The sequence below is a fragment of the Cricetulus griseus genome, chromosome 6 (assembly GCF_003668045.3).
Source record: "Cricetulus griseus strain 17A/GY chromosome 6, alternate assembly CriGri-PICRH-1.0, whole genome shotgun sequence".
NCBI classification, from domain to species: domain Eukaryota; kingdom Metazoa; phylum Chordata; class Mammalia; order Rodentia; family Cricetidae; genus Cricetulus; species Cricetulus griseus.
Window position 1 is genome coordinate 57,517,332 of NC_048599.1, and position 14,402 is coordinate 57,531,733.

At 37.9% G+C, this 14,402-nt stretch overlaps 1 protein-coding gene across 3 annotated transcripts in view; it reads left to right on the forward strand.

Moving 5' to 3' along the window:
• The window catches only part of Ubr1 (ubiquitin protein ligase E3 component n-recognin 1), a 123,726-nt gene that overhangs the window by 47,513 nt on the left and 61,811 nt on the right, over window positions 1–14,402 (forward strand). For all 3 annotated transcript variants that reach the window (XR_003486564.2, XM_027422093.2, XM_035447131.1), the window contains 8 exons: window positions 184–364; window positions 1,166–1,227; window positions 1,458–1,568; window positions 2,276–2,341; window positions 2,559–2,660; window positions 5,715–5,778; window positions 9,415–9,539; window positions 14,266–14,318. Coding sequence is in view for 2 of the 3 variants with exons in the window: in XM_027422093.2 (XP_027277894.1) it covers window positions 184–364; window positions 1,166–1,227; window positions 1,458–1,568; window positions 2,276–2,341; window positions 2,559–2,660; window positions 5,715–5,778; window positions 9,415–9,539; window positions 14,266–14,318 (764 nt within the window). In the remaining variant the exon portion in view is untranslated. The remainder of the gene's footprint in view (window positions 1–183; window positions 365–1,165; window positions 1,228–1,457; window positions 1,569–2,275; window positions 2,342–2,558; window positions 2,661–5,714; window positions 5,779–9,414; window positions 9,540–14,265; window positions 14,319–14,402) is intronic.

Below are 14,402 nucleotides of genomic sequence, written 5' to 3' on the forward strand. Positions count from 1 at the left end.
AGTAGTGCTGACAATGTTTACTCTGATTTTAAATGTTTATATTTCATATCTTCTCTGGTTTTACATCCTATGGAGGTAGCCTGGAACTACATAGAACAATTTTGTATTTAATAAATATTTATTAAGTAGTTGGTGACAAAGTAGCTAACTTGTCATTGTATTTGTATTTTTCTTTTCCCATAGGAAGATCTGTTACTAGTGGCTTATAAAGAATGTCACAAAGCTGTAATGAGGTGCAGTACAAATTTCATGTCTAGTACCAAGACAGTAGTACAATTGTGTGGTCATGTTTTGGAAACCAAGTCCTACAGAGTATCTGAGGACCTTGTAAGCATACACCTACCACTCTCTAGAACTCTTGCTGGTGAGTGATTTTGCTTTCTATGTATTTCTGATAATCCACAGAAATTTCTTTGTCCCATTAGATACTGGAGTTAAGGACTGTCATCATGTCTGTGCTTTGAGAACTGTCACAACAATATTCATCCGATGAGGCTTACTTATGCTTTATACTTATCTAAGGACCATCTTGGTACTTTTCTATGTTGATTTTGTATCACTTTATGCCAACATTCAGATGAGGTTTCAATTGTTTTTATATTTCTTTTTTATCTTTAAATTACATTTGTGTATTTATTTCTATTATGGGGGCGCACAATGTGGTATGGTGGGTGTATGGTATCAGAAGACAGCTTGTAGGAGTTCATTTTCTCTTGCTACCATGTGAGTTCTGGGGATTGAACTCAGGCCACTGGGCTTGACAGCAAGTACTGTTATCCACTGAGCCATCTTGCTGGCCCTCTTGATATTTCTTTAAGAGTAGAGTAAACATCTGAAAAGGCAGACTTGTTATATGGTGTATATACAATGTAAGATGTTGCACAATGTAAGATTGTAAGTGTAATAATGTCTTTCAAAATTGTGAGTTAAATGTTTTTGTTTTGGAGTATCATTTATAAACTCAGAGTGTGTGTATGTGTGTGTGTTGTGGCAGGGGTAGAGATTGAATATATAAGGCTTCCTCCATGCTAGGCATGCACTCTTAGATACGTCCTTAATTCTAGTGAAAGTACATTTAAATATTCCAACTTTCCAATCTTGAGTTAACTAACAATACACTAGTAGGGTTTAATTGCTTTCCTGTTTTCTTTTAAAAATGATTTAGGTCTTCATGTACGTTTGAGCAGACTAGGTGCTGTTTCAAGACTGCATGAATTTGTGCCTTTTGTAAGTGATTCTTAAGTATTGAGTTGTTTATGTCCTATTTATCTCCATGGGTGGGTGGGAAAGAAATCATGTTTTTAACCTCTATGAGAAGTCACATTTAGTCACTTCACAGCTGCATGTATCATGCTGAAAGGCATCGAGGGCAAATTCTTCCATTTTACCGACTTGTTGCTTATGTTGGAGGTGTGTGTGGTGTGAGAAATAATGGAGCTGACCTCACTGTGTTTCAGGAGAGCTTTCAAGTAGAGGTCCTAGTGGAGTATCCTTTGCGCTGTCTGGTGTTGGTCGCTCAGGTTGTTGCTGAGATGTGGCGAAGAAATGGGCTCTCTCTTATTAGCCAGGTATGGTACACAGTCTATTACACACATCTGTGAATGAGTTCATTTTTTCCCATAGAGTTTGCCAAATATTTGCTTTTATTATCTTGTGTAATCTCTTAGATATGAAAATTCTGGGTATCCTATAAGTGTTTCTCATTTTTCCTATTTACCATTTATCCTACCTGAATTATAAGAAGCTAGAATGCTTGAGTAGATAGTAGTAGCCAGTAGTCGTAGCAGAGGGGTCACACTGGCGGCATGGCCCTCAGACACCAACATGGCCCATAGGTTGTAACCTAGACGCTTGTCATCCATGTGGCCTTTGGTGTCACCATAGGCCACAGATATCAACACAGACCCCGACTGTGGTAGGATCATGGCCCTATGGTAGGCATCACCATGGCCCTCGGTGGCACTATAGGCCATCCAGATTGTCATGACCCCAGTGGCAGCATGGCCCTCAGACACCAACATGCACTCAGGTGTCTGACCAGACCCGGGTCATCCTCATGATATCAACACAGAACCTGACTGCTGCTGGGCCATGAGGCCCAGGTGTTATCATGACCCCTGGTGGCAGCATGACCCTTGGACACCAAAATGACCACAGGTGGCAGCCCGCACACACACACTTGCCCATTCCCATGTAAACAGATGCAATACATGGCAAAAGAAGATTTTTGTTTCAAATAAATTCCTTTAGAGTCTGTCTACCATTTCTTTTACAGGTTTTTTATTACCAGGATGTTAAGTGCAGGGAAGAAATGTATGATAAAGATATCATCATGCTTCAGGTACCTGTTTTAAGTTCTCTCCATTAGATTTTCCTTTCCTTTTTTATTTTTATTTTTTAATAAGAAGAAATAGTGTTTTTAACTTGTTTGTCTCACCATTAACTGAACATGGCAACATAGAAATAGAATGGGCAACCTATTATCTTCTGCAAAACTATTTTGTAATTTTATGAGGGGACTATTAATACACAAAAATGTGACACTCAGTTTCTTTCAGATTGGCGCATCTATGATGGATCCCAACAAGTTTTTGTTACTGGTACTTCAGAGGTATGAACTTACTGATGCTTTTAACAAGACCATATCCACAAAGGACCAGGTAAGCAATGGAAGTTGGTATGAATTAATTTCAAAGGAAATATCATTGTCATTATTTTACTTATATTTTAAAAGCATATTTTTCTGTATATAGTTTGCCTTTAATATCTGAATTCTGCATCTACAGATATATCATACTAGGGATCAGATATTTTTAAAATTGTGTCTATACTAATGTATAGACTTTTTCCTCAGACAGTGCTATACAACCACTATTTAGATTACATTTACATTTGTATTAGGTATTATAAGTAATCTAGAAGTGCTTTTAAAGAAAGTATGTGGCATGATGTGTAAAGGAACTTGAAAATCCTTAGGTTTTAGTAGCCTGGTTGGGATGTCCTAGATATCTAGGAACTATGGTGCATCCCATACTCTGTAACATCTGTGTCTCCAAACATGTGTGCATATAGAATGCACAGATACATGTACTTACTTTTTACTCTAGAAAACTTAGGCTCTATATAGATCAAGAAAGAAAAGAAATGTCTTTTAATATACTGCCTTCAGAAAATACAGTGTCAAGTATTTTGTTTGTTTTTATATTTTTTTAGTGTATGGCCCAGGCTGACCTCAAACTCATGATTCTCCTGCCTCTGTCTCCTTCACCAAATCCTACTGGCATGTGCCACCACAACTGGCTTGTTTGTTTTTAAAGCAGAAGCTTTATTCTGGTAGTGCCATTTTATAATTTGTAGCCTGTGTTTAACACATATTAGATAGGATTGTTTCGTGGTAGCTGAATAAATTCCAAACCTATATAATTTTTAATGACTATATAGCAGTTGCATTGCATGCAGAAAGCATTATCTTTTGTCTCATTACTCAAGTTTTCCTAGTTTTGATATTGCAAACATCTGTAACTCAAGTATTAAATACATGTCTAATTATTTAAGATAAATTTTATATGTAAATTTGGTTAATAAAATCACATTTTTTTTCTTAAGGCTGTTAATAAGTATTAACAGATTGGTGCATGAACATTTCTGATAGTATGTTTTTGGTTTTGGTTTTTGGTTTTTGGAGACAGGGTTTCTCTGTAGCTTTGGAGCTTGCCCTGGAACTTGGTCTGTAGACCAGGCTGGCCTCGAAATCACAGAGATCTGCCTGCTTCTGCCTCCCAAGTACTGGGATTAAAGGTGTGTGTCACCACTGCCTGGCTAGCATGGGGTTCTTAATATCACCTCTGCATTATTTTAATCTTTGAAGTACTAGCTTATAAAGTAACCCTGGATTTCTTTCTTTCTTTCTTTCTTTCTTTCTTTCTTTCTTTCTTTCTTTCTTTCTTTCTTTCTTTATTATATATACAATCTTCTGCCTGCATGCCAGCAGAGGGCACCAGATCTCATTATAGATGGTTGTGAGCCACCATGTGGTTGCTGGGAATTGAACTCAGGACCTCTGGAAGAGCAGTCAGTGCTCTTAACCGCTGAGCCATCTCTCCAGCCCTTTGTTTTGTTTTGTTTTTTTTTTTAAATGAAGCACATTTAATCATTTTTAGATATCAATTTATGAGAAAAGAGGTTAACTTTAAAAATGAAGTACATTATGCCTCCCAAATAGTGACAATGATACCAACATTGAAAAGTATTATTTGATCAGAGTTAAAATGTCCATTTCCAACTATTTTAAAATACATACTTGGAATACACACTAATTTTTTTTTAGCTCCTGTTACAATCAAGAGTTTTCACGGATCTACAAAAGATAGGCAAAAATAAGGGTAAAATGTAAACATACAAGGTAATAGAGATTTTTTTGTTTTTGTTTTTTTTCAAAACACGGTTTCTCTGTGTAGCCCGACTGTCCTGGAACTTACTCTATGACCAGGCTGGCCTTGATTTCAGAGATCTGGCTGCCTCTACCTCCTGAGTGCTAAGACTAAAGTGTAGCACTACCACTCAGCAACACTGACTTTTTAAAATTTATTAAATTCCATTATTTTATTCTTCTAACTTAGAAGTCACCTACAAAGGCCCAAAGAATAAGCTATAGAAAAAATTAATTTTTAGTCATTTATACTTAGTGAAAATAACTGATTTTTGTCAGTAGAACTTATTATGTTTTAGGAAAGGGTATTTAGTATTTAGGCATTTGTACTGGCCTGCCTTTGGAATTCTGACAGGATATGCCCTCAGTTGCTGCCACTAAGAGCACCACCTGTACCTATTTACTATGTTCCCTTTTTAAAGGCCCTGCCTAACTGGGCGGTGGTGGTGTACACTTTTAATGCCAACAGTTTGTGAGTTCAAGGCTATCCTGGTCTATAAAATCTAGTTCCAGGACAGCCTCCAAAGCCACAGAGAAACCCTGTCTCTGAAAAAAAAGATCCTACCCACCTCTCATCCCTCTCCCTCTCCCTCTCCATCTCTCGCTCTCTCTCCCTCCCTCTCTGTGTGCCTCTCTTTTTCCTCTCTCCCACAGGTTCCCTCTCCCCTTTCCCCTTTTTTACGATCTTCCCTCACTTAATAAAACACCCTCCACTTGAACTCTGTCACATAGTGTCTCTCTCTTGAGCTGCTTTGTGAAATTACAGCACCTAGACAATGTACTTACTTTAAGCCACTTTCCTACTCTCCCAGTATGAAGGAAGCCAATAGTAGAGAAAGGAAAACATTAGAATTGGTTCATTTAGGACAGATAATGATGTAGAGATTATGATAATGAGGAATGCCAGTTTTTTGTTTTTTGTTTTTTGTTTTTTTTGTTTTGTTTTGTTTTTGTTTTTTTTTTTTTGGTTTTTTGAGACAGGGTTTCCCTGTGGCTTTGGAGGCTGTCCTGGAACCAGCTCTTGTAGACCAGCCTGGTCTCGAACTCACAGAGATCCGCCTGTCTCTGCCTCCTGAGTGCTGGGATTAAAGGCGTGCGCCACCACTGCCCGGCGGAATGGCAGTTTTTAACAGCTGTTATTGAGTATATGTCAAGTGGGAGCTTTGGCACCTATGTATTAGCTCTAAAGCAAACTCTAGACTGGATAGGCCAAGAGTCAAATCAAGGAATGAAGATTTGATGGAGTTTTGTGTTCTTATGTAACTATTTTTTTTTAATTCTATAGGATTTGATTAAACAGTATAACACATTAATAGAAGAAATGCTTCAGGTCCTCATCTATATTGTGGGTAAGTTTAAAACAAAATTTTTACATTAATTTTTATTTTATGTGAATTGGTGTTTTGCCTGAATGTGTGTCTGTGTGAGGGTGTCAGATCTTGGAGTTATAAACAGTTGTTAGCTGCCATGTGAGTGCTGGGAATTGAACCTGGTCCTCTGGATGAGAAGCCAGTGCTCCCAACTGCTGAGCCATCTTCCCAGCCCACAAAATGTTTTGAAATTAAATATTTACTTTTTTAGAGAATGTTAACAAAATATAATTGATAGTTGTCTCTTGTTCCAAATGCTACATAAAATGTTAGAGATTAATGTGACCAGTGTGATGGATAGATTTAGAAAGTTCCTTTAAAAAAAAAAATGAACCTTGCAGATTTTTTTTTTTTCAGTATTGGAGATAAAACCCAGGGCCTTTCACATGTTAGGCATGTGCTCTATCCCATAAACTACATCCCTAATAATCTCTTAAATTTTCTTTTCTTTTTTTTCTTTTTTTAAATTTATTTATTATGTATACAACAATCTGCTTCCATGTATATCTGCACACCAGAAGAGGGCACGAGATCTCATAAGGGATGGTTGTGAGCCACCATGTGGTTGCCGGGAATTGAACTCAGGACCTCTGGAACAGCAGTCAGTGCTCTTAACCTCTGAGCCCTCTCTCCAGCCCCCAAGGCAGGGTTTCTATGTGCTTTGGAGGCTGTCCTGGAACTAGCTCTTTTAGACCAGGCTGGTCTCAAACTCACAGTGATCCACCTGCCTCTGCCTCCTGAGTGCTGGCATTAAAGGTGTGGGCCACCACCGCCTGACATAATCTCTTAATTTTTATACTTGATTTTTAATTGTTGGACTTTGAAGTTTGAGGTATATGTCCTGACTAGAAACATAGATTTCTTTTCTTAAACTTCACTTATTTATTTTACATCCTGACTGCAGTTTCCTCTCTGTCCAATCCTCCCAGCCACTCCCCGCCTCCAAATTCTCTTCTCCTCCATTTCTATTCAGAAAAGTACAGGCCTTCCATGGATACCAACAAACACGGCATATCAAGTTGCAATAGGACTAAGACCATCCCCTTGTATTTAGGCTGGATAAGGCAACCCAATATGAGGAATAGGGTCCCAAAAGCCAGCAGAAGAGTCAAAGACAGGCCCTGCTCCCATTGTTAGGATTCCCACAAGAAGACCAAGCTATACAACTGTCACTAGGTCAGTCCCATGCAGGTTCCCTGGTTGTCATTTAAGTCTTTGTGAATTCCCATCAGTCTAGGTTATTAATCTACTTATTTAGTGATAATGTTTACATGTATACATGAAATTTAAATGTATCCATGGGCCTAAGTTAAAGGTTTTTTATCATGTCATTCTTACAAATTACTCTGTAAATAGTAGAGTGAGAAAGATGTTTGTAAGCCACCATGTGGGTGCTGGGAACAAAACTTGGCTCCTCTGGTAGAACAATAAAGGCTCTTAAGCAGTGAGCCATCTTTTAAGCCTCCTTTTCAGCTTATAATAAGAAAAATATAAGTAAGCAGAAAATATTTGGATTAGGAGTTGAATGATGAAGTCTTGGCCTTGCTTTCAGATATTAAGAGAATGCTATATAATCTTTGAGTTTCAGATTTCTAATCCATACAGTGTGAAAGGAACCTACTGTAAGGTTACTTCTGGGACTGTGCTTCTGAGGGATACCCTTTTGGTAAAATATATATGTACATGAAAATTATAAATTAAATTATTAAATTTACTAGTGTGAAAATAAGTTACTAGAAGCAAATCACGTAATATTCTTTGTGGGATGCATATGATCTAGAGAATATCTAAAAGAGTCTCTTACAGATGTGATAGGTCTTTGTATGGATGTTACAGTGTTGAAAAGTAGTTGTGAACATACAGCTCATGAAGGCAGAGTGGAGGGGGATGAAGAAAGGAGACCAGTGGGAGGGAAATGGGATAGTATGGGAGATGGACACAGTCAGAACACTTAATACAGCTGAAAGAAATTGTTCTCATGAAACCCACTACTATGTTAATGAATGTATGTCAATGAAAATTTCAGTAGGACCAGAGAAGTGGCACACATTGTTAACTTACTGTAACTACTATGCAGGCATGAGGACCTGAATTCAATCTCCAATATGCTTGTAAAAGCTAAGGAGGAAGGCAGCACACACATGTAATCCCAGCACTGAGGAGAGCAGGACAGGAGGATCCATCCCTAAAGAGCAGGTTTGCCCACACCAGTGAGCTCCAGATTCAGTGAACCATCCCATCTTAGAAATAAAGTGGAGAGCAGGACTTCCCCAATGAACACCCTTGACATTGACTTCTGGCCTGCACATGTACACACACATACACAATGGCATATGCACATGCTCACATACCTAAACATATATTATATACACTAAAAACATAATAAAAAATAGGGGTGCCAAATGTTCAATGTTGTAAGTCTTGAAGCAGTACATATTATTGACACCAGAGACATCACTATATAGTTAATTGAGCAATTTCTAATCTCTATTTGACAGAGTTTTTTGTTTATGTATTTGTAAACTGGACCTGGACCTGGGGATGTAGGTAGCTCAGTGGTACAGTATGTGCCTAGCATGGTGACCCCTGGGCTTGATATATAATAGTGTTATATTATGTAAGCCATTAATGTTATTTTTCTATTTTCATTTCGTTGTTCTTTATGTATTTATCTATTCTCTGTCTGTCTCTCCCTGTGTGTGTGTGTGCTTGTCTGTATGGCATGTGTGTCTGCATGTGTTTTTACATATGCTTGTGGAAAATAGAAGAGGGCATCAGATCCCTTAGAGCTGAAATGTTTGTGAGCCACTGGCTTGTTACACAAACACTGGAATCCAGACTCTAGTCTTCTGATTGTGCAACAAGAGCTCTTAGCCTCTGGGCCATCTTTTCAACCCATTTTTGTTTTCTTGCAGATTGATTTTAGTTTTGGGGTTTGTTTTTTGTGTTTTGCTTTCTTTTTTTCTTTTTGAGACATGGTCTTAACTATGTAGCTCTGGCTTACCCGGAACTCATTATGTAGACCAGGCTTGCCACCAGCTCACAGAGATCTACCTGCCTCTGCCTCCTGCGTGCTGGTGTTAAAAGTGTGTGCCAACATGCCTGACCTTAACAATTTATTATTTTTTTTCACTTATATTTAATGTAGGACTGGGTATGTGCGTGTGAGTGTAGGTGCCATTTGAGTCCAGAGGCACTAGATCCTATGGAGCTGGATCAGTAGGCAGTTGGGAATGTCCTGATAGAGCCTCTAGGAGTAGATCTTGGATCCTCTGCAAGAGAAAAACATGCTGGCACCTACTGAGCCACCTCTCCAATCTATTGGCTTTATTTTAGAAACCTGGCCTCGTAACGTGACCCAGACTAGTCTTTCAGTTTGTGACTCTCCTTCTCAGCTTCCCAGGTTTGGGTTACAGTAAGTTAAAATAAAGGGTGGATTCTGAATGATTTCTGTCTTTCAACAAATGGTTTAGTGTTTTGATTTGGGAAAATATTGATATGATTTTTGTCTGTTGTAAACCTAATTTAATGCAGTGTGGATATAAGTATATCTGTTAGAACAAAACTTAAATAGAAACCAGTGAGATTTTCTGTTTTTGATTTTTGTTGTATTAGGAGAACGCTATGTACCTGGAGTGGGCAATGTCACCAAAGAGGAAGTCATAATGAGAGAGATTACTCACTTGCTTTGCATTGAGCCCATGCCACACAGTGCCATTGCCAGAAACCTACCTGAGAATGTAAGTCTACTTTTCTTTTAAAAAATTTTTATTTGAATTTTTAATTTTATGTGTATGGGTGTTTTTTTATTTTTTTATTTTATTAGTTCAAATTAGGAACAAGCTTGCTTCAGATGTCAATCCCTTCTCCCTCTCCCTCCCCTCCCCCCAACATCCCACCTGCCCCTAGCCATCCCCCCCTCCACTCCCCAGGCAGCGTAAGGCCCTCAAAAGGGGCTCCCCAAAGTCTACCACATCATCCTGGGCCAGGCCTAGGCCCTACCCCATGTGGCCAGGTCAAGAGAGCATCCCTTCACAAGGGATGGGCTCTCAAAATCCTTTCTTTTTTTTTTTTTAAGACCTTACATATTTAATATAGTGCGTTACCCCTGTACAAATGGAAAAAAATTAAGTTCAACATTTCTGGACCAATATGGCTGTTAATTTTTGTACAATGCCAATGCAACATGGTAAACTGGGATACTTTTTTCCAAAGTTGACAGCACAGCTAAAGTTTCCAGAATCTCAAAATATATACCAATAATGGCAGTATGTTTTCCAGGTTCTTCAGTCATTTGAACAAAATTGTAGAGACATCCAGCACTCTAAAAAAAAAAAAAAAAAAAAAAAAAAAAAAAAATCCCAGAAAAACAGCACAGTTCTGTTACTCTTGTGGTACTGGCACCATTTTTTTTTTTTTTTTTTTAAATTAGCTTCTCAATCATCATCTGGGAGGAAACCATTCTGAGCAACATCATTAAAAACAGCTCTGATAAAGCACGGTCACTACTATGTATCATAAAGCAGGTCCACATATGAGTGAGTACATATCATGTTTGTCTTTTTGTGATTGGGTTACCTCGCTCAGAATGGTTTCTTCAAGTTCCATCCATTTTCCTGCAAATTTCAAGATTCCATTGTTTTTTTCTGCTGAGTAGTACTCCATTGTGTAAATGTACCACATTTTCTCTATCCATTCTTCAGTTGAGGGGCATCTAGGCTGCTTCCAGTTTCTGACTATTACAAATAATGCTGCTATGAACATGGTTGAACAGATGTCCTTGTTATATGAATGTGCTTCTTGGGTATATGCCTAGGAGTGGAATTGCTGGATCTTGTGGTAGACTCATTCCCATTTTCTTGAGGAGTCGCCATACTGATTTCCAAAGTGGCTGTACAAGTTGGCACTCCCACCAGCAGTGGAGGAGTGTTCCTCTTTCTCCGCATCCTCTCCAGCATAAACTGTCATTGGTATTTTTGATTTTAGTGTATGGGTGTTTTGCCTACATGTTTCCAAGTGTACTACATGCATACCTGATGTTCCTAGAGGTTGTTGGATCCCCTGGAACTGGAGCCATGGACAGTTGTCAACCAACATATGGGCAGTGGGAACTGAACCCAGGACCCCTGGAAGGACTGAGCCATCTCTCTAGCTCCTGAATTTACTTTTCAGTTCCTCTTCTCAAGATTGGAGGAGTTTGGATTTTTATTGTCATTTGGTTTGATTTGGTTTGTTTTCTGTTTCTCTCTCTCTCTCTCTCTCTCTCTCTCTCTCTCTCTTTTTTTTTTTTTTTTGAGACAGAGTTTCTCTGTGGCTTTGGAGCCTATCCTAGCACTCACTCTAGAGACCAGGCTGGAGTCGAACTCACAGAAATCTACCAGCCTCTGCCTGCCGAGTGCTGGGATTAAAGGCGTGTGCCACCAAATGCCCTGTTCTCTTTCTTTTTTAATAACTTTGTATTTCTGGAAAATTTGCTAAGCAAAATGACCCATATTTTTATCTTACAGTTGTAAATCAAATTAACCTTCAGTTTTTAGCCATATAATAAGCTTTAGAAGCTTTAGTTTTAGAGAAATGCTCTTAAATTTTTGTTTAATTTAAAGTAAGATTTTGGCAGAGGAAATCAAAGCAATCTGGAAACCTGAGACTGTTGGAGCAATGTGTTAATGTGGGTCTTCTGGGAAGCATGTCAGTAAGCAAAACATTAAGATTTTATTATAGAGAATGGTATGGGGACTAGGAAAACAGCAGGGAAAAACAAGCTAGGAAAAACTAGGAAAAAGCAAGCCTGCTTTCTGTGAAGGAAAAAGCAAAGGAAGATGAATGGAAGTATCCTACAAAAAGCTGATCTCCTAGAAGGAGAAAGCAGAATAGTGGTCACTAGAAACTAAGGGTGCCAGGGAGATCAGATAGAGATTAAATAATGCATAGCAAAGTGCAGTTAGGTAGGCAGAGGAATTAGTTCTAGTGTTCTGAACTTGATAAACAAGTGATATATTTCAAAATAACTAAAAAAAGGAGAGCCCAAAGTTTTCCAACATATAGAACTGAAAAATATTTGAGGACTTGGTAATACTAGTTACCCTGATTTGATAGTTATACATTGTATTCATATGTGAAACTATTGTGATATGTGTCATAAATATGTACAAATATTATATGAAAAGAAAGAAGGAAAGGGGAAGGAATGAAGAAGTGTGTAGGTTGCACATTGTGGCACATGCCTGTAATCCCAGCACTCTGGAGTTCCAGACCGTGGGGAGCTATAGACCAAGACGTTGTGAAGAAAAGTGAGTAGGGATGGAAATAGAAGAAAGAGAGAGAGAGAAAGAACAAGAAAAAAAGTCCGGTGGGACAGCCGCTGAATCATGTCATTCTGCTCTCTAATAGAGGTCTGTGAGGTGAAATGTGTCTGCCCCACAGTAGTGTTTATGCTTTAGTGTGTACAGATATTGGTTCAATTGTCTTAAAGCTATGATTCTCATTATTTTTTCCTGTTCTGAGATTTGAGTATGAACTAGAACAATGATTATTTATTTTATATAATCACTTGTTTGTGTATGTGTGAGTGGAGTCGAAGTGTGCACATGCTGTGACATGCATGTGGATGTCATGCTGCCTACATGAGCTTTCTGGTGATTCCTCTGCTGCCTCTCATCTTACCACGAGAATGCTGGGATTACATTTGTGAGCCATTGCATGTGGTTTTCTGTGGGTTCCAAAGCCTGGGTCCAGGATAACTGTGGCTATCAGGAGAGCATGGCAAAGCACTTTTACCCACAGAGCTACCTGCACAGTCCTAGAAATGAGCCTTAATAAGGAATTAAACTTACCTGTGTTGTCAAGACTTACATACATGCAATAGGATTGCTTTCGCTAAGTATTTTCTTCCTATCCAACTCAAATTATTTGCAAGTTTGTACCAGTTTCATTGTAAACTCATTGTCAAACTAGCTATTTAGGATGTTACTTTTGTAATTTTTGTATATCCATCTATTAATTTCATGATTAAATCCTTTTAAATATCAAATTTGAATTTTCCGTTTACATATCAAATTTGAATTTTCCAGTAAAATTTGAATTTTACTGTTTTAAGCAGTAATATGTGTGCAATAATAGTTTTGATGTTCTAAGTAATTTCCCCTAAAAACTATTAAAATAAGAAAATATTCAAAAATTCTAAAAATATCTATTCTACCTAAAGTAATTTCATATATGACTGGTGATACATATATACAACATACTTAGGAGCAAAATGTTGTAGGGCAGTCTCTGACTTTGCTGCTTGTTCTCAAGTAAATTGTTTTAAAAAGGAGGTTCAGTAGATATGCTGGCATATATCTTAATATAGTCCCAGTTACTTGGGCAGCTAAGGCAGAAGGACCATTTATGCCCAGGAGGTTAGGGCCAGCCTGAGCAACATAGTGAGACTCCATCTCTTTAAAACTAAATAGGTAAATAAACTAAACGTTAAATTCGTGCATGCTAAATTCGTGCGTGTGTGCGTGCGTGTGGTGTGTTACAGTACTCATGTGCCTCCTGCAGAGATAAGAGGACAACTTGCAGGGATCAATTCTCTCCATTCACTGTGTGGGTCCCAGGGATTAAACTTAGTTCATCATACTTGGCAGGAGGCACCTTTACCCACTGAGCCATCTTGCCCCCAAAATAAACTTTTTAAAAGAGGTTAAATTTTTCTTCTTTGTTTTTTCTTCCCTTTTTTTTTTTTTTTTTTTTTTTTTGGTTTGTTTGTTTGTTTTTTGGATTTTTGAGACAGGGATTCTCTGTGGCTTCAGAGGCTGTCTTGAAACTAGCTCTTGTAGACCAGGCTAGTCTTAAACTCCCAGAGATCCACCTGCCTCTGCCTCCCTAGTGTTGGGTTCAAAGGTATATGCACAACTGCCCAGCAATGCTAAATTTCTTAATTTTTATTCATTCATTCATTCATTCATTCATTCATTCATTCATTCATTTTGTGTGTGTGTGTGTGTTTTAGAGACAGGGTTTCTCTGTGTAGGTTTGGAGCCTCTCCTGGCAGTCACGCTGTATACTAGGCTGGTCTTGAACTCACGGAGATCCTCATGCCTCTGCCTCCCAAGTGCTGGGATTAAAGGCATGCAACACCACTGTACAGCAAATTTCATAATTTTCAGAGACCATAGGTAGCTGTAAATTTAATGTTGTAGCTTAACTAGGTCCTTATTATCATTGTAAATGACTTTATAAAAATACTATTTTTTTTTGTTTGAGGAAAAGTGGTGCTAATTAGCAAAAGCAGAAATCAGTTCCCTACAACATATTGTACATACTACAACATATGTAGTTGTAATAAATATTGCAATTAATCTTTTAATTTATTATATATATAGTACTTCAGAGATGAAGTTTAAAATGTATTTAAGTTCACAGTAAGAAAGGAAAATTCATTACCTGAAGATAACAATGACAAAAATGTTGTTTCAACAGGAAAATAATGAAACTGGCTTGGAGAATGTTATAAACAAAGTGGCCACATTTAAGTAAGTGATTTTTAATATTTATGCTGGTCTTTATTTTTATAGTCTGATACTTTGTAGAACATCTGAACTTTTCTGTAGACCTCA